Raw genomic sequence first — 20337 nt, 5'->3', positions numbered from 1 at the left:
TTCAATCCCTGGTTGGGGAACTAAGATCCTGCATGCCATGCAGCGTGGCCAAAAGAATAAATATATAAATAACCTCACAGAGAGTTGCAAGAGTCTTACCAGACACAGGCAGAGAGAGTAGGGGAAAGTACCTTTCAAAATGGTATGTGAGTAAAGGTTCAATTATAAACAAAACTTGTAAACGTGTATGTGTGCACATGTTTGTATATGCATTGAAAAAATCCAGTAGAATCCACACAACGCAGTGGAATTGGAGGAAGTAGAATTGGAGTCTCTAATGCACTTTTCATCCACACTGAGCTGCTATAATTTCTATCACTAAAACACAATTTTAAAAAGAAATAAGGATTTGGCACAGTGAGGGGCACATAGCTGGCACACAAAACAGATGAGCAGCTCTTATTTGGTGTCACCATAAAGACACACCTCCCAGGAATCAGCCTGGAGTCTCTCTGGAAGAAGCATGCAGGCTGCCTGATGGCTGGATGTTCATCTTTCCTTCCTCAGCTGTTGGGAAGGAACAAGTTCTGGATCCAGCAGAACTGAGTTCAAATCCAAGTGCTGCCACTCACTAGCTATGTGACCTTGGGCAAGTCAATTGCCCTCTCTAAGCCTCATGTCCCCCTCTGTAAATGGAGAAGTGGATTTATACCTCCCAGGTAGTTCATTCCTCAACAACAAAACTGTACTTGACCACCCAATCTGTACCAGGCACACTGCTAGAACTCAGGACATGGGATAAACAAGATAGACAAGGTCTCTGGATTGTTGTGCTCATGTCTGATGAGGGAAGCCAAAAGGAAATAAGACCAAGTCAGATGGTGGTAGTAATGAAGGAAATTAACAGAGTGAGACATGCTAGAAAGTGACCAAGGAGGCTGCTCTGGACGGGGCAATCTGGGAGGCCCTCCCTGAGGAGGTTACCTTTGAGCAGAAACCTGAATGACATGGAAAAGTGGGTCATCAATAAAGACCGTCCCCTGAAGCCATGCCAGGACTGTAAAGACCCAGCACAGGGTGGGGCACACACGTTCGTTCTTAAACATGTTCATTCTTACTTCTGTCCTTAAATGTGCTGAGATAATCACGGCTGATGGGGGCAGCAGGAATCAGCCATACTGGAGACCCATAGTGGCTGATGAGATCTGACCCAACTCTCAGCCCCAAAGCAGGTTTGAGATCAACAACATACAGGCCCCTGAGGCCACACTGAAGGCAGGAACAGCTGGCAGAGTTGCCAGATTCCTGGCCCGGGTGGCAGAAGATCAAACAAACTGGTTTGGGAGCCAGAAAGCCTGGAGGAAAACTTACGAAAAGTACAGAGGACACACACAGCTAGGAAAAACCACTAGGGTGTATTATTGTAGGCAATGTAGTCATTAATAGTCTCCTTCCTCCCCTTCCTCCTCCTCACCTTCATACTCCTCTGCCCCCCTCTGTTTATTGGGTGATGATTGTTCACAAAAACTAGCCTGACCACCAAGGACCACCCCAAGCCACAGTAGGGAGGCTTGGAGAACAGACCATGGGGAAGTATACTGCTATAAAAAAAAGCCCATTTAGGGCTTCCCTGGTGGCGCAGTGGTTGAGAGTCCGCCTGCCGATGCAGGGGACACGGGTTCGTGCCCCGGTCCGGGAGGATCCCACATGCCGCGGAGCGGCTGGGCCCGTGAGCCATGGCCGCTGAGCCTGCGCGTCCGGAGCCTGTGTTCCGCAACGGGAGAGGCCGCAACAGCGAGAAAAAAGACCATTTGTCCCCCTCTCCTCCCCAAGTGGTAGATTAAAGATAGCAGCAAACTGTTTGCTGCCCCTCACCTTAAGAGATTGTGGTGATTATTTTTTTTGTGTGTCAACTAGGCTAGACTATAGTACCCAGTTATTTAGTTAAACACTTACCTAGGTGTTGCTGAGAAAGTGTTTTGTAGATATAGTTAACATCTACAGTCAGTTGATTTTAAGTAAAGGAGTAAATTATACTCCTTTACTTAAATGTAAATTGGCCTAATGCAATCAGTTTGAAGGCCTTAGGAGCAAAAATTGAGGTCTCCCAGAGAAGAAATTCTGCCTCAAGACTGCAGCATGAACTCCTGCCTGAGTTTCAAGCTGTCCTACAGGTTTCAGACTTGACAGCCCTCCCAGAATTGCATGAGCCAATCCTTAAAATAAATATCTGTATTATATATCTTAAGATAAATATATAAATCTCAAGACATAAATTTACAGATAAGATTTATATCATATAGAAATCTTAAGATAAATATATATGTATAAACAGAGGATAGATGATAGATGTAAATAGATATAGATAGATAGATAGATAGGTAGATAGATAGATAGATAGATAGATGATAGATAGATGCAGTTCATTCTGTTTCTCTGAAGAAGCCAGACTGATACAGCGGTAAAGTCTAATTCCCCTCTCCTTGAACCTGAGCTGTCCTCAGTGACTTTGGGGACTTGGGAGTCTAGATCATAAGAAGCCTTGCAGCTTCCTTGAAGTCCTCTTGGAATACACCCTCTTGGACCCAGCTACCATGTTAAGAGGAAACCCAAGCCACCCCACTGGAGAGGCCCTACGCTGAGAGGAACTGAGGCCCCCAGCCAATAGCCATTACCAAATTGCCATCTTGGAAGTGGATCTTCAGCTGCTCCAGTGGAGCCCTATCCAAATTATAAGTTTGTAAGCAAACTAAAGTTTGTCATCTTAAACTACTAAACTTTCTGGGAGTTCATTATACAATAAAAGTTCACAAACAGATATATTTCCCAATATATTTGGAGTCCTCAAAAAATATTTATGTGTGCATAATGTTTGTACATACATCGAAAATGCTCATATACACAATTTTTTAAAACTAAAAAAACATCACACCAAACTGCTGGGCTGGGGGTTGGGGAGCAGAAGCTGAGTGGAAATTTTTCCCAGGTAATATTTGGAGAGAGAGAGAGAGGAGATAAATAATAAAGTGCTTACAACAGCATTCCCTGACACAAGGTCAGCACCAAGCCTGGTGCTTGCCATTATTTCTCTTATTTTATGACAGAATGAGGACATGGGCACCAGGCATGAGCTTTGGGTCCCTCTGGTGCACACATCAGGGACCTTACTGGCTGTTTACAAGCCCCACCCCATTCATTCCCACAGCCCTTAGCAAGGAGAAGGCTCCCAGGAGGGGAGAAAGCACCGGGTTTGAGGTCAGAAAGCCCAGTCAAAGCCCACCTTTGCCCACTCTCCAGCTGTGTGACCTTGGGCAAGCAACTAGCCCTCTCTGAGCCTCATCTCCTTCTTGGTAAAAAGGGCATAAGACTAGGCCTATAGGAATTAGAGAAGTGAACCCATGTATGTGTCTTAGTTTGGGTTCCTTGGAAGTAAACTCTGATGCAAAGATTTGAGTGATAATACTTTATTTGGAGGTGTCCCTGAGAAAAGAAATTAACTGTAAATTGTTTCCTTGGGAGGTGATTCCAGGAAATGCTAGTAAGATAGTGGGGAAATGAGACAGAAAAGGGAAGGCAGCAGGTAAAGGGTGTTTTATCAAGGAAGTTCCCACTGTGGGCACCTGGGGCTCAGTCCCTCTGGGAGATAGCAGAGAACATGCACCCACCAGTCCTCCATCAGGGCTGCTTCCAAGGGCATTATTTCTCCAGAATGTCCTGCCTGCTGCAAGCAGAAGGGAGGGAGGTTTGGACAGCAGCTCCTGCGATGAACACAGCCTGATGTGGACAGTGACAGTCATTTGGTGAGTGAGATTCTCCTCTCCTCTCTTCCCAACACACCCATCCACACACAGCCACACACACATGCACACACCGACGCATGCACACACAATCTCACACACAGCACACATATACTCACACAATCACGCACATTTTGACTCTTACACACATACACACACTCACATACTTGCACACACATGCATGCTCACATATTCACCCAAATGCACCCCAACATACCAAGTCACACAAGACTGAGCGTGCACACACGCTCACACACACACGCCGAACTAGTGGAGACCAGATGCCTTAGAGCCTGTTGTTCCCGGGCCCTCCTCCCCTCCTCCCTGTCTCTTTCATTCACCATCACAGCCTTTAGCGGAAAGTCAATCTACATTACAAGCATGATGATCCTGTAAAATCCACATGACAGGGGAGAACGGAGGTGCAGAGAGGAGCAGTCACGTGCCGAGCCCACGGCTAATAAGGTGCAGAGCCGGGGTTTGAACCCACATGTGTCGCCTCCCAAGGCAGAGTTATTTTTGATGGTGTCTGACGGAGTTGCAAGGGAAGGCGGGGTGGGGAGAGGCCGGTACAATGTTTAGGGAATGACGCGCGCTTGGAGACCCTGAGTCCGGACGAAGATGTGGAAGAGGCAGCATCGGCAAGAGCCGGGTGACTCCTGTAAGGCCAGGGATCGCACGTTTCCCACTCAGTCCGCGAGCAGCTTCGGACGGGGATTCCGGCCGACGATCCCACCACGCGCCACCTGGGGGCGCCCCAGGATCAGCATCCTAGGTTTGTCTTCTCTCCTCCACGCCCCCCCAACCCTACCCCATCCCTGCGGACACCCTCTTCTGGGCAAAGAGGGGCTAGGGACCCAGCCAGGACGAGGAGCCCGAGAGATGGGGTAGGAAAGAACTCAGGGCCCCCTCTGAGGTCCCAAGGATATCGCTGTAGGACCTTAGGTGAGTCATTTCACTGTGGGGAACTCAGTTTCCCCCTCTGCTAAATGAGATAGTGACAGTACCCATTTCATGATAAGAGTTCCCTTGAGAATTAAATGAGAATATCTGGGAAGGGCACACAGGAAGCATTCAATCGATTCATATCTCATTATTAACTCTGGAGACCCCTGGGGCTTGGTCCTTAAACCCCTCCTCTGAATACACACACACACACACACACACACACACACACACCAGATGATCTCACCCAGTCTTGAGGCTTTTAAAACAACATGTAAACACTGAGCCTCCCCAGATGTACATCACCAGCCCTGAACTCTCTCCCAAGTTCAGGACCCATCTATCCAACCGCCAGCCTGACATCTCCAGCTCCTCCTGGCTCAAACTAACAGGCTGATCTCACCCCCACCTCACTCCCCCCACCCACCAAAAAAAAAAAAAAACACCACTTACTCCATTTGGGATTCTCCATCTCAATTGATAGTGTTTCCATCTTTCCAGGTGCTCAGACCCAAACATGGGGTCCTCCCATCCTCCCAAACCCCACATTCCAACCATCTGCAGGCCTGCCAGCACTACCTTCATGAAACAATCATTTCTCATCATAATCCAACCGCCCCTTTGCACCTCTACAGCTCCCAGCTTGGGTAGAGCCACCATCATGTCACATCACCCCCCCACCAATCTGATCTCCCTCATCCCATCCTTGCCACAGTCTCTATTCAATGTAGCAACCCAAGACTGTAAGGCAAATCTTGTCCCTCCTTTGCTCAGAACCCTCCATGGCTCCCCACTTCTGTCACAATAAAACTCAAAATCCTTTCAATGACCTCCAAGCCTGTGTGAACTTATTTATTTGCTTATTTATCATTTGTCATCTGTTTCCCCCTCTAGAATGTCAATGATGCAAGGATTCAAACACTGCCTGGCTCACAGCAGATGCTCAAAAAATATTTGATGAATTAATATGATTATTATATGAGTATTGTCATTGGCCCACCTTCTATAGCACCATATCAGGCACTACTCCTCCAGCCAAAGACTTGGCAATCACCCTTACCTCCTCCCTCCCCTCAGCCCTCACAGCTAGATAGTCACCCATCCTCTCCCCCCAAACTCAGCCTCTCTCTTCCCTGAGTTTCCAGCCCCCTGTACACCCTTTCCCAGCCATCTCCCTGACAGCCCAGATCTGACCATAACCTCTCCTGCCCCTGCTCACACACACTCTATAGCTCCCTATTACCCTCTGCATAAAGCCTGAACTGTGATGCGGCCCACAGTTCTTGTGCTGTTGGGCCCTGCGCACCATTTCCACTCTGCCCCCACTCCCCAGATCCAGCCACCCTGGCCCCTTGTGAGTTCCACAAGCATACCACACTCTCTCCCACCTCAGGACATTTGCAGATGCTGTTCCTGCTGCCTGGAATGCTCTTTTCTCTCTAGTCACCACTCAACTTTTACTCCAACTTCAGCATCAGAGTAGTTTTCCTTGAGCCACCCTCCACCCCCAGTATGCTTGTGCAGCACCAAGGCCTCTCTTGTCACAGGTCGCAAATAATTTTACCCGTGGAATTATTTGTCCAACGTATGCCCCCCCCATCCTCCTGAGGGCAGGAATTTGCCTGGTGGTGTGCTCCTGGCCCAGTGCCAGCAGACACTTACTATGCAGTATGTTGAAATAAATGAATGCACAAACTGTCCCCAAAAGTCTGAGTTTATGTCCGAAGACAAATGGCTTCCCAGTCTCCTAGCCCACAGCTTCCCAACTGTCCAGGACCCCTCATTTCCTTGTCGGAATCCAGGTGTAAGGATCTGACCTGGCTAGGGGATGGATGATGGGGGATGTCTGCATCCCTTGCTTTTATTCTGCAAAAATCAGGACACTCAGCAAAGGGCCTTTGAGCAAGGGAGGAAGGAAGGAGCTTGAAAGGGAGAGTCTGGGTTTACAAATCAACGACAAACAGCGTGGGCCCTGGGATGCAACCTAATTCCTAAGGAGTTCATCCACATGAGCTGGGGGCCTCAAGAAGGTGATGTTCCGTTCAAGGTTCTGATCTCAGGCTCCAGTTCTCAAATCCTCAGTTTAAAAGCCAGCCGGGATCTGAAGTAGACTGGGCTTGTATCCCGGAGGCCTTAGGTGTCAGGTCTTAGGTCCTTGGAAGGCTCAATGGGCGGAGCCTGAAGACCTGAATCCGAAGGATGCTGGGGCGGGGCCTAAGCCCGAGGGGAGTGGCCAATCCTGGTCCTTCAAACAAGAGGGCAGAAACTGGCATTCAGGGGTCGGGACCTGGACCTCAGGGGGCGGGATCAGACCCTCCAGGGGCGGAGCCTTGCCTTAAGTGGGTGTGACCTGCGCCACAAGGCTGCTTAATGAGCCTGGACTTCGACGGGCGTGGTCTATGCCCTCAGGATCTTGAGGGCGGGGCCTGGGCCCTCGGGGGCGGAACCTGGGCCTCTCTGGGCGGGGCTTGGGCCCCCGGGGATCCTCAGGGGCGCGCCGACCCCGCAGGCCCGCGGAGGCAGCGGCTCCACCTTGAGCCAGATGCCATCCTCCGTGCGCAGAATGAGCTCGGGCTTCCGCCGCACCTTGCGCGTTCGGTCCACGCTCAGGCGGAAGCGCAGCAGCGTCAGCGCCACGGCCACGCGCATCTCAGCCATGGCGAAGCTCTGTCCGATGCAGTTCCTGAAGGACGGGGAACAGGGAGCTCAGGCCCAGCCTCTGTGTGTGCGGGGTCCCTGGGATGTGGTAAATGACCTCCCCCTCTGAACCCCAACTTCCAGACAAAGGCATCATAGAGCCATTAGGAGCATGTGAGCCCAGAACTCAGGGCCTGGCATACAGTAGATAGTTGGTACCCATGGATGATATAGCAGAATCTGATTTGGGGGCTTCCTGGTGTATTGAGGGCACGAAAAGGGTACCGGATTGGCGGGGACACCCGAGTGGACGTGGTTTCTGCTCCTGATGGGTGCATCCCTGATCTTCCACTGACCTCGATGTTCCTCCTACGCTTCACCTGGACTGGGGAAAACAGAAGTTACCTGGGTCCTGCAGAGAAGGGCATGTAAGCCAGCGGGGAGCGCTGCTGTGGGTTGTCCGGGTCAAAGCGATAGGGGTTGTACACCTAGGCAAGAGCAGACTGGGGGTGAGCCTGAGGGCTGGTTCAGCCATCCCAACCTGGTTCCCGCCCTCAGCCTCTGGGTACCAGGCCAGCAGGACAGAGAGAACCTCATTACAATCCAGCCACACCTGTCTCCTTCCCATTCCCACCACAGGGCCTTTGCACTTGCTGTTTCCTTCATGTGGAACACACTTTTCCCTGCTCCTCACTCTTCAGTGTGAATGTTTTCAGTGTCAGCTCAAACATCTCTTCTTTGGTAAGGCCTTTCCTCACCGTGTGAGCTAAAGTTCTCTCCCCCACCCCCCGACCCACTCCAGTTTTGTTTCCTTTGCGCATTTATCAATATCCAAAATGATCTTGTTTATCAGCTTATTTTATTCCTCTGCACTTCACTGTGAGCTCCGTGAGAGCAAAGACAGTATCTTCCTCTGTCCTCAGTGCCCAGCACTGGGTCTGACACATGGTAGATGCTCAATAAAGATTTGCTGATGTAATGAATTAAGAGTGAATGGGTGAATAGATGGGAGGAGGACTCAAGCCCTACACCCAGCCCTGCCATCCGGCTCCCTGGGGAGGAGGGGAGGGGAGGGGAGGCCTTGCTGACCAAGGACTGCCCCTTCTGAGAAGAAAGAAGCTGAGAGAAGAGAGGGTTGGGGCAGGAGCTCACCTTGGAGTCAGGCCACACTGTAGGGTTATGGTGGGTCCCATAGATGCTGACTAAGCAAATGATTCCTGTGGGGAGGGGTGGGGTCATTGGGTCAGTGGAACCGAGGGAAACCAGGACCTCCTCTGGAGACCTACGCCTCCCTGGCTCTCCCTGAAGCCATGCTATTCCCACAAGCCATCTGCCACCCTTTCCTGCCCATCCTTTCCTAAAAAATTCTGCTGCCCCATCCACTGCCCCTGCTTCTCCATAAGAGGTTCCCGTCACCATCTTTCTAGCTGCCATCCTGGCCACACAGGGATCTTTCTCACTCATATATCTGACATTGCTCCTCCTCAGCTCAAATACTTCCCATGGCTCCCTACAGCCCTGAGGTTCAAGTTCAAGTGCCTCAACCTGGCATTCAAGGCCTTTCACTGTCTGCACCCTGAGGCTCTGCTCCATAAACATGCTCTCATTTCCAACCCGCAAGCCTCACCTCTCACGTTACCTCTTCCAGGCAGCCCTCCCTGCATTCCATCCCAGATACACCCATCTCCCTGCATTCCACCCCCAGATACAGCCATCGCTCCTTATTTGGGGCTGCTCCAGCCTCTGTCCCTCCCTTTAGCCCATTCCTCACCCCATGTGTCTGGGAATGTCTGTGCCCTGATGTATCTTCCCCAGTCTGGGTGGTACTCAAAGCTTGGGCCTGGGGATGAGGCTTCTCTAGATGCCCAGCATCACCCAGGACAGGACCTGGTCTCCAGGGAATATCTGGCAACGGAATGAAATCAACCCTTCCCTACCTGCACCCTCACAGGACCCACCCTGCCACACACACTCCTTCCTTTCTGCTTGGACTCACCAACCTCTATCTCCCCAGCACACACACACAGCTGAGTCTCCCCCATCACCCCAGAAGCAACAGGCTATAAACTGCCTACAGGGACGGTGCACCTGGGGCAGGCATGGCCAGGACCCCATGGGCAATAGAGCAGGCAGGCAGCAGGGAGCACGTAGAGGGCACCTTTGGGGATGATGCGCCCATCTGGGAGCTTAATATCCTCCGTGCAGCGGCGGGAGATCAGGGTCACAGGTGGGAACTGGCGGAGGCTCTCCTTGATGCACAGAGTGGTGAAGGACAGCTGGGTTAGGTCATCCCTGGGGAATGTGGAACAGTGGGTAACTAGGGTCCAGGCCATGGTGCCACTCCCTTCCCCAGACACATATACACACACATGTGCACAGGCAATTAGGAGCAGCTGCAGGAAACCAGTCCAGGATCTCAGACTTGCCCCAACTTCAGGCATTTGCAGTTGTGCCCTGCACACACCTCTAACCCTCAGCAAGTAAAATATCTGACCCCTGACCAATCAGAGCAGCACTAGCCGGACGTCTGTGAGCCCAGCATTAACCCTTTAACTGATGAATTATGTGGAGGTCAGGGGGCATCCCTGGGGAGGTGCCAGGACAGCCAGGGGGACCTGGGGTAGCAGCAATTTACCAGCCTGTATAGATCAATTTCAGTATTTATAAACCCATACATCCTCTTCTTACTGTACATTAGCTTTTTTTCCTTTGGAATTCAGGGCAAAAAAAGCTGGATTAATTATAACCCTTGGTTAATGATCTAGATTGTTTTCTTTACACTAACTGGTTATCTTTCATAGAAACTCTCTGTTGCTACCATAAAGGGCAAATGGCATGCCTGGCATAAAGGTATCCATAAATATAAACACCACTGGGAGAACAGAAGACAGTTGTTAAATTCTGGCTAGATACCACCTCCTGCCCAATTCTCAGAACCTGAGGTATCTTCTCCCTTTGTTAAAAAGGCAGATTAGCAAGGATTAGCAAGGTGTTAAAGACACAATGGCACCAACTGAAAGTGTCTCCCTGAGGTCATAATCCAAATGGCTGACAATGAACCAAAAGGAACTTTCTCGCTGTTCAATGCTGTGTTTTCTTTGCATCGCCCAAAATCAGCTCCACATAGCACACATCTGAAGTAAATCGGATTATTATTCCTGATTCTTACACTTCCCCCCACATTGGAATTTTACACTATGCCCTTTGCCGTGTGATTCTGAGTATCTTCTGCTTGGATGGCTGGAGCATATGTCCCACCCCATTCATGGTGGGATTGGCCAGATGACTTGCTTTTTTTTTTTTTTTTTTTTTTTGCGGTACGCGGGCCTCTCACGGTTGTGGCCTCTCCCGTTGCGGAGCACAGGCTCCGGACGCGCAGGCTCAGCGGCCATGGCTCACGGGCCCAGCCGCTCCACGGCATGTGGGATCCTCCCGGACCGGGGCACGAACCCGTGTCCCCTGCATCGGCAGGCGGACTCTCAACCACTGTGCCACCAGGGAAGCCCTAGATGACTTGCTTTAGCTAATGGAATGTTACAATGCAAGCAGAGGTTTTAAGTTGTGTGGTTCTTTGTGCTTCTGGAGTCTGTCTTGAGGATAACATGCCCAGCGTGGCTGCTCGTCCATGAAAAATGAGGAGACGTGGAAAAAACCTGAACCCAAACCTAAGCTAGGAAGCATCTCCACTCAACTCAGTGCAGCCCCGAGTAACAAGAGTAATATGCAGACAAGAGCAAGAAATATGTGCAGACAAGAGCAATAAATAAATGCTTGCTGCAAACCACTGAACTTAGGGGGCTGTTTGTTAGGCAGCATTATTGCAACCGTTGCTGACTAAGACACTCTTAACTCCTGCATTATGAGGTAGGCGTGACTTGTCATCCCCGATTTACAGTTGAAGAAGTTGAAATTCAAGAAGCTTAAGTGACTTGTCTGAGGTTAGACAGTCAGTAAGTGGTAGAGCACAGAGATTTATACTCAAGGCTTTGAACTCAACCTGCCCCCACCACCCCCATGACCCCAGACTAACCACTCCAGTTCCTCCAGCTCCCGACCTTTCATGACTTCCTGGATCTCTTCCCGGCACTTCTCCTGGTACTCTGGGTACTTGGCCAAGTTGAACAGCACCCACGAGAGCCCGCTGGATGTCGTGTCATGACCTGCAGGCAGATAAGGAGCTTAAATGGATGCTGCGCAAAGAGAGAGGAGATGCTGTATTCAGACAATGGGGCCCCTTCCCATCCTTCCCCAGCCACACCCCATGTCCTCACCTTCAAACATGAAGGTGTCTGCCTCAGCTCGGATGTCCTCATCTGACAGTTCCTTCCCATCTTCATCCTGGAATGGGCAGCAGACTCTGCTCATCTCACTTCATCCCACCCGCCACATCCTAGGAGTTCTTCCAAAGTCAAGACACCCCCTTCTTTATCTTAAGCCAAGCTGCAGGGGAAAGGATTCCAGGCAGATAGATGTATGCAACTTGTCTAAGAAAGATGGAAAGAGAGCCAAAGATGAGAGGAAGAAGGGACTTTGTATTTCTTCAGCAGCTCCTAGCGCCAAGCATCCTGCCAGATGCCTGACAACCATCTTGTGATCAGGTCTTACGATCATCATGCTGTAAATGAGGAAACTGAGGCTCAGAGGGAAGACTTAGATGACTAAGGTCAAACATCCACGAAGCAGCAGAGCTATTATCGAGCCAGAATCCAGGACTGTCTGAATCCAGAACCCAGGTGCTGCTCAGAAACTCCACAGAAGCACCACAAATAGGTGACCACCTATCTCTGCAAGTGTCACATTTCTTCAAGGTCTTGTATTGCATCTTTGTATTGTGAACTGAATTCTGTCCCTCCCCAGCCCCACCCCAGAACCCTTAAGTTGAAATCCTAACCCCCAGTACCTCAGAATGTGACCTAATTTGGAGATAAGCCTTTTGCAGACGTGATTAAGTTACAATGAGGTCATTAGGGTTGGCTCTAATCCAATATGACTGGTGTCCTTATAAGAAGAGGAGATGAAGACACAGACATGCACAGAGGGAAGACAATGTGAAAACACAGGTGAAGACAGCCAGCTACAAGCCAAGGAGAGAGGTCTCAGAAGAAACCAACACTGAGAAAATTTATTTCTGTCATTTAAGCCACCCAGTGTGTGGCGCTTTTTTACGGCAACGCTGACGAATGAATACAGTCTTACGTGTTTTGCATCTGCCTGCATTCTAAATCCATGTAAGTTTGGATGTTTATCATTTTGCACAATTGCTGCAACTCTTGAGGAGGCTGTCCTGGGCAGAGCTCCACCCTCCAGGGTCCAGCCTCACCCTGGCCAGGAGCAGCACATCTATGAAGTCCAAGGTCTTGCCCTGCTTGGCCTTAAGCCAGGCCTCAGCCCCCAGCTGGTGTAGCGCCCGCCGCCGCTCCTGGATGACCTCCGTGGTGAAGTGATGCACAGTGTCACAGGCCTGCCGGAAACGCCGTCCGTCTGCTGTACAGTAATAGATGAAGTCAATGTGGTGATGCAGGCGATACTGACGCCGGACCACCAGTGCGCTCAGCTCAATGATGGCCGAGATGTAATCACTCATCTTCCTGCCAGGGAGAAGAAAGGCCATGAGCAAAGCCCCGTACCCTAAGACAAGCTTCCTCTCCCAAAGGGCAGGTTACAAAGAGAGGCCCTGAATTAACTCTATTTTCTTATTTCCTTGTATACTTGATGCTCTGCCATCTGGCGCCTCACTGACTGGAGAGATACCACCCCTCCCAGGACTAGCCATTTCTTAGAGATAGCAAATGACTCACCCAGGAGCATGCCTTTCTTTTGCAAACCAGCCAATCCGGAGTCCATACTCCAAACATTATTGGGTTGAGCCACTATCCCCCTGCCTTAATCACCCCAGGGCCAGGCACTGGATAACTCGGGGGCACCCCTGTGCCCCAGAGCCTGCTGAAATTATTCAAACTAGCCAATCTTAAGCCTACATACCCTGCCTTTCCCATTGCTTCCCGTAGAACACCCCCAAAAATGTTTTGGCCATGCTTTCTTCTGGGGCTTCCTTCCCCATGTGGCCCTGTGTGGTGTGGCATGCCCCCTCATCTTGGGAGCAGTAAGTAACAAACTATCTTTTCAATGGCAATTTTTCTTGATCTGTTTCTAGGTACATTTTAAAACAGGCCCAAAGAGGGATGAGGACTTCTAAATAGATGTAGCATCACTAAACTTAAATGGCTACAATCCACAGAGTGGGAGAAAATATTTGCCAATCATATACCTGATGAGAAGCTTGTATCTAAACTATATAAAGCACTCTTAAAACTCAATAATAAAAGAGACAAATAACCCGATTTTAAAATGGGGAAAGAATATAATAGACATTTCTCCAAAGAAGACATACAACTGGGCAACAAGCATATGAAAAGATGCTTAACAGCATTGGCTATTAGGGAAATGCAAAAAAAAAACTACAATGAGATACCACTTTACCCCAACTGGATGGCTATAATCAAAAAGACAGATAATAGCAAGTGTTGATGAGGGTGTGGAGAAACTGGAGCCCTCACATACTGCTGGTAGGAATGTAAAATTGTGCAACCAACTTATGGAAAAAGTCTGGCAGTTCCAAGAAAGTTAAACATAGAATTATCATATAGCCCAGTAATTTTACTCTTAGGTATATACTCAAGAGAATTTAAAACATTCACACAAAACCTTGTACACAAATGTTTATAGCAGCATTGCTCATAATAGCCAAAAAATGGAAACAACCTTAATGTCTATGAACAGGTGACTGGATAAGCAAAACGTGGTATTATGTGGTGAATGGAATATTATTCAGCAATTTTTAAAACGAATTATTGATAATTCAACTACAGCATGGTTGAATCTGAAAACAATATGCTGACTGAAAGAAACCAGAAACAGAAGTCTGTGTAATTCCATCTATATGAAATTTCCATAAAAGACAAATCTATAGAGACAGAAGGAAGATTAGTTATTGCCTAGATCTGGAAGGGAAGTGGGAAGTGGGAGATGAGTGCTAAAATGTACAGGGTTTCTTTTGGGTGAAAATATTCTAAAATTGATTATGGTGATGGTTGCACAACCCTGTGAATATACTAGAAACCATTGGTTGTATACTTTAAATGGGTGAACGGTATGGTATGTCAATTACACCTCAGTAAAGTTCTCATTAAAAAAAAGAAAGAAAGAAAAACTAAATTGCAGGGGGCAGGATTGCAAAGAGCTGTCCTTAGTTCTGAAGCATGCTTGTTGTTTTCATGCACTAATCACCAACTGGCATTTTCTTGTTTATTTGTTCATGGTTACTGCCTGTCTTCCCACTAAAATGTAAGTTCCAGATGAGCAAGACCTTATCTGTTTTGCTGACCACTGTATTCTACTCTAGAGCTGGCACACAGTAGGCACTCGATAAATATTTCTTGGATCAATTAACGAATTAATTACTAAGGCCATCTCCACCTTACCCAACGGAAACAAGACCGCTAGAAGGCCCTGAGTAACAAAGTCAGCATCTTGTTATTGAGGACCTACTATGTGCTACAAACTTGACAGTCATTATGTCCCTTATTCCTTATATCCCCACTTAGACTGTAAGCTCCAAGGAATTGGGCTTAGTGCTTACCACCATATCCCCAGTGGCTAGCATAGTGCCAGGCACATAGTAGGTACACAACAAATATTTGATGAATGAATGAATGAACCAGAGCTATGGTTATTTCACTCATTCAACAAATATTCACTCGACATCCCTCATGTGCCAGGGCAGTGCTATATCATTTTATGCTTTAAACATCTCTCAGAAGGTCAGGGATTGTCATCCCTATTTCACAAAGAAACTGAGGCTCAGAAAGTGTGGGGAGGGTCTTTCCAAAGACCACGTACCTTCTGTGGAGGAATGAGTGAAACTAGCGTCTACCGAGCACCTACTGTATGCCATGCTATCGACTCACATTATCCCCTATAATTCTCATACGATGACTGTGGGGATGGGATGGAGATGTGCATTTGCGGGATGAGGAAACAGGCTCAGAGAGGTGATGTCAGTTTCCCGGAACCACACAGCCTGTCAGTGACAGAGCACCAGCCGCGCAGGAGTGCCTAACAGCTAAGAGTTTCCTTTTTCCTCTCGTCACCTCGCCCCTGGAGCAGCTGACCCTATGTTCCCCAGGGAGGCCACACTCACTCCTGGCAGTTGCTGTTGTAGCTGAAGACGCATTTCTGAAGACTGTCCAGGGTCATGAGGCTGACATGCTCAAACATGTCAAGGGAGACTTCTGAGCCTTCTGCCAAGCGCTGCCATTTAGCCTGGAAGAGAAAGACACGTGGCAAATGGGTACGGAGACCACAGACCTTCAGCCGGGCTGACAATGACCCAGCTGCAAGTTCACTACAAGACCACTTTATACATAAAGGAAGTGAGGCTTCCTGGCATCACATGGTTTGCCCATGAGCTGGAGCCTGGACCAGCCTCACTTCCAGGATACCCTCTTCCCAAGAAACCTTGGGACTCACATGCATGATATCGGTGCACTGGTTGAAGATCTTCATGTAGGGCTTCAGTATGTCAAAGTGGAAGGCAGGTGTCAGCAGGCGGCGGTGCCGGCTCCACTTGTCACCTTTGCTGAGCAACAGCCCATCTCCTGGACCCAGAAGACCAAGGTTAAGGACCTCACCAACAAACCCCACACCCTGCCCCCTCTTTCCTGAAGCCCCAGCTCCAGGCTACCCAGTGTCGAGCTCACCCAGCCAAGGTTTCAGAAAGCCATAGAAAAGGTCATCCTTGGGGGCAACGGCAGCTGTGGAGAGAGAAGAGGTGATGATGTCTCAAAACAGAGTTCTGACCCTTGACCTCTGCTTATGACCTCCTTGGGCCTCCACTTTGGGCTCTCACCTCCCACGTCACCCCTCCAGTCCAATCCTCCACACCTGCCCCAAAGAGAGCTTTATAACATGTTGATCTGAACGTGAGCCTTCCCTGCTCAAACACCTCCCATGGCTCCCTAAAATCTTTGTAAAAATGTTCAAGCTCAGGCTAGCACTGAGGGCCCTGCCCTACCTTGCTGCTATATGCCTCTCCCATCTCATCCTTCAGCATACACCAAATAACCCCACACGTTGTCCCTCACTTCCAAATCTTTGCCCAGGCTGTGCTTTCTCTCCAGTATGGCTTTCTTCACCTGATTCTTCTCCTAATCCACCCCCTCTTTTCTGCCAACTCAGGCCATCTGAATTACACCTCCTGTGCTCCCAGCCTCCAGCCTCGCCCTTTCCAGTCTGTCCTGTACCCTAGACCCAGGGGGATCTTACTTGACTCTAGATCTGACCATGTCCTTTTCTGCCCACACCCCCATCAGCCTCAAGCACAGCTGCTCAGCCCATTTACAAAGCCTTGAATGACGTATCCCAGTCCAGACCATTCTCAGAACACCTCTCTCCTCCACCACAGCCACCCCTTCCCGCACACACCCAACTTGCTAACATCATAGAACTTTTCTCAGGTCCTTGAAAAGCTGTGTTCCCTCTCTGTTCTGAGTCTTTCCATCAGGCGTCCTCTCTGCCTCCAACACTCTTTCCTCATTCTTCCAGTCTCTGCTTGGATGCCATTCCCTCTCCCACCAATCACTCTGGATTGTATCCATCCAGTTACAAGAGCTTTGAAGGGAGGGAACTTGTTGATCACTAACATATTGGTGCTAAATAAATTTTTATTGTATGAATGAATTAACCAATCAAAGGATGAATGAATGAGAACTATCAATGGGTAGTTGGGTGGGTGGTTGGATGGTTGGATGGATGGATGGATGAATGGATAGATGGTTGGATGATGGGTGGGTGGGTGGTTGGATGGATGAGTGAATGCATTCCCTTTCTATGTGCTGAATAGATCTGGGACAGAATGGGTAGGGCCCAGGAAGGAAGTACCTGAAGCTCAAGTAATGTCACTTTTACCTGAGATATGATTCAGCCACCTACACTCCCCAGGCATTGGCCAATTGTATGCACAATCATCTGTCCACTCGTTCTCCCATTCTACACACCTGTGCTGCCACCTTTCTGTGCCCAACCCATGCTGGGGCCCCAGAGATGGCTCAGCTCCACACCCTGCCTGGAGGAGCTCTGGGTGTAGTGGGAAAGGGAAGCAGAGACATGCCATGTAATTAGCAAGAAGGTAGAATGTGTGCCAGGAGCAGAGGGAGGCACAGAGAAAGGGTTACTAGAAGTCAAGGCAGACTTCCTGGAAGAGGCAGCTTTGAAGGAGGAGGTGGGAGTCTAGTCACTCCTCTCCTCTCTGGGCTCTGGACTCCACGCTAGGACCTTCAGAGGTCTTTCTGACACACAAACTTGTCCAATGGCTATCCTGCTCAAACACCTCCTATGGCTCCCTAACACCCCCAAGATAAAACACAAGCTCCTTCACTTTGTACCTAGGTGCTCTGAGTCCAGCTCCTGTCTCATTTCCTACTTCTCCCCACATGTCATCTTCACTCCAGACACCCCAAGTCACCTGAATTCCCCTGGCATTTTCACACATCTGCACTTTTGCACTTAGGACCCTCTACCTGGGACCTCTCATCAGGCAAACTCCTATGCATCCTTCAAAGCCCAGTTTCACTGATGCCTCCTCCAGGAAACCTTCTCCAAACCTTCTCTCCAGCCAAACCCTTGCTCTGTCATCCTCAGGTCCCTCCTCTAATCCAACCCTCAGCACTCAATGCCAGGAGAGCCTGTGTCCAGGCTGCCTCTCCCATCACTTTCCCCTCCAGTAACAAGGAGGTGGTAACATCTACCCTGAAGAAGGTCATATAAGAAAAGCCTCCACAAGTGCCCAGCAGGAAGCTGCATATTACTGTGATTGAGAGCTTGGCCTCTGGGCCGGCCAGGTCTGGGTTCAAATCCCAGCCCTAACTGGTTCTGTAAACTTGGGCAAGAAAATCGAACAATCCTGCCTACCTCATGGCAACCCTACAAAAAACGCAATGAACTAATGTGCTCCTGGCACACAGTAGGTGCTCATTAAATATTCATGCACATAAATGAATACCTAGCCAACTGTTGGCTATTTTTACTACTGTGACTATAATTATTGCTCAGTTGTGTCAAGAACTTGTGAGATGAATAGCTGGGTCCCCAGCTCACAGCAGGACCTTAATAGGGAAAAATGAATGCGCAGACACCATGGAAAACAGTTTGGTGGTTCCTTGAAAAGTTAGACATAGAGTTCCCACGTGACCCCACAATTCTACAACTAGGTACCTACCCAAGAGAAATGAAAATATATGTCCAAAACTTGTACACACATGTTCATAGCACCATTATTCATAACAGCCAAAAGGTAGAAACAACACAAATGTATGTCAGCAGATGAATGGATAAGCAAATATGGTATATCCATACATCCATACAATGAAATATTGCTCAGCCTTAAAAAAGAATGAAGTCCTGATCATTGTTATAATGAGGATGAACCTCAAAAACTATTCTGAGTGAAAGTCAGCTGCAAAGGACCACATTTTGTATAATTCCTTTCCTATGATATACCCAGAAAAGGAAAATCCATGGGGACAGAAAGTGTTTACCACTGGATGAAGAGAAGGGGGAATGGTAAGTGATAACTTAATGGCTATGGAGTGTTTTATGGGGTGATGAAAAGGTTTTGAAACTCGGGAGACGTGACGGTTGTACAACATTGTGAACACACTAAACACCTTACACTTTAAAATAAGTAATTATATGGTATGTGATTTCCGCTCAATTTTTAAAATGAGTATATGAAAACAAGCTACAATTCAATGCCTGTATATCCTGCCTTGTCTTCTATAAAGCATTCTCACCTACTTTCTCTGTATATCCCAAATGCCCCTTAAAAGATGAAGAAACAGAGGTTCTAAGAAGATCCATGCCTTTCTCAGGGCCCATCAGCTATGTGGGTTTAAGCCTAGAGGAGCAAACCCCCGTGATGTGGTCCCAAGGAGGCCCCAATAGGGGATGGAATTTACGACTTAGGACCAGGTCTGTCCAATCTCAGGCAGACAGGCATGGAGGGGCCCGGACACCTTGGGGCCAGGAGGCCTGATGCCAAGTTGCCTCTCCTGACTCACACAGCACCACCCTCTCCAAGCTGGAGTCTACCATCCAGCTCCTCCAGTGGGGGAGGCACTGGATATCCTGCCTGTCCTGAGAGAGGGCAGGGGAGAGGAGAAGAGGCCTGAGCATCTACTAAATTGCCAAGCTTATGATGGGGGCTTTACTCCCTGGTCTACTTGGAGTCTCATAACCATGCAGGGTGACACTCAGAAAACAGATGCTCTGAGCTGGTGGAGAGGGGAGGGAGGGGGAAAGAAAGAAAGAAAAAAGATATTAAAAAGGCAGAAGAGAGAAAACCTTTATCAGCACCAACCCACACTATATTACTGACTCTTCACAACCACCCTATTTTACAGATCAGAAACTGAAGCCCTGAGAAGCTAGATGAATTGCTGGGTCACACAGCAAGTACATGCTCCAGGCTGGATTCAAACCCAGCCCACCCAAGTCCTGGCCCAGGACTCTTTCCACAACTTGGTGCCCATCCCTTGGAAGATTCACCCTTCCCAGCGTCCAGGTTTCCCTCTTTGTTCATTGGGGATGGTCATTCCCTTACAAATGCAATAATGAGGGACACTGAGGGATGAGGAGGGCAGAGCTGGGAAAGGGAAGGATGGCAGCCCCTTCCTCCTCCATGGCTCAGGGGGCAGCCTTGAAGGTGGTCTCCATACGTATGTTTGCAGACACCAAAGCTGAGGCCAGAGGTCCTAAAATTCCTGGAGCCCTTTATTTCCCATCCTTCCTCTCTCAAACGTCCCCTTATGCCTCTGGAGATGCCCAGGTACATGCGAGGCCACCCTGAGGGCCCAGAGCCCCTCTTATGAGGAAGATAGTGCTAGGCACAGACACATTCAGCGCTAAATGGTTAGGAGTGAGAATGGGAGAGTCTAGAGGAGAGACCTATGGTCTGTCTGGG

General features: G+C 49.0%; 1 protein-coding gene across 3 annotated transcripts in view; it reads right to left on the bottom strand.

Moving 5' to 3' along the window:
• Positions 1 to 3226: 3226 nt before the first annotated feature.
• Positions 3227 to 20337, bottom strand: part of CYP4F22 (cytochrome P450 family 4 subfamily F member 22) — a 31903-nt gene continuing 14792 nt past the window's right edge. For 2 of the 3 annotated variants that reach the window (XM_089905216.1, XM_089905217.1), the window contains 10 exons: positions 16079 to 16132; positions 15849 to 15976; positions 15520 to 15641; positions 12640 to 12907; positions 11591 to 11657; positions 11350 to 11479; positions 9478 to 9611; positions 8472 to 8536; positions 7725 to 7807; positions 3227 to 7365 (listed from right to left, as the gene is read on the bottom strand). In XM_089905216.1, coding sequence (XP_089761342.1) covers positions 7080 to 7365; positions 7725 to 7807; positions 8472 to 8536; positions 9478 to 9611; positions 11350 to 11479; positions 11591 to 11657; positions 12640 to 12907; positions 15520 to 15641; positions 15849 to 15976; positions 16079 to 16132 — 1337 coding nt within the window. In that variant the 3' untranslated portion in view covers positions 3227 to 7079. The remainder of the gene's footprint in view (positions 7366 to 7724; positions 7808 to 8471; positions 8537 to 9477; positions 9612 to 11349; positions 11480 to 11590; positions 11658 to 12639; positions 12908 to 15519; positions 15642 to 15848; positions 15977 to 16078; positions 16133 to 20337) is intronic. The other variant, XM_022558456.2, reaches the window with a different exon arrangement.

Source organism: Delphinapterus leucas, unplaced genomic scaffold (assembly GCF_059928025.1).
Source record: "Delphinapterus leucas isolate spDelLeu-1000000601 "Yukka" unplaced genomic scaffold, BTC_Dleu_Yukka2 spDelLeu_asBTCV2_sq25, whole genome shotgun sequence".
NCBI lineage: Eukaryota > Metazoa > Chordata > Mammalia > Artiodactyla > Monodontidae > Delphinapterus > Delphinapterus leucas.
Note: the sequence above shows the minus strand (reverse complement) of the source record. Positions and strands in the feature narration are given on the sequence as shown.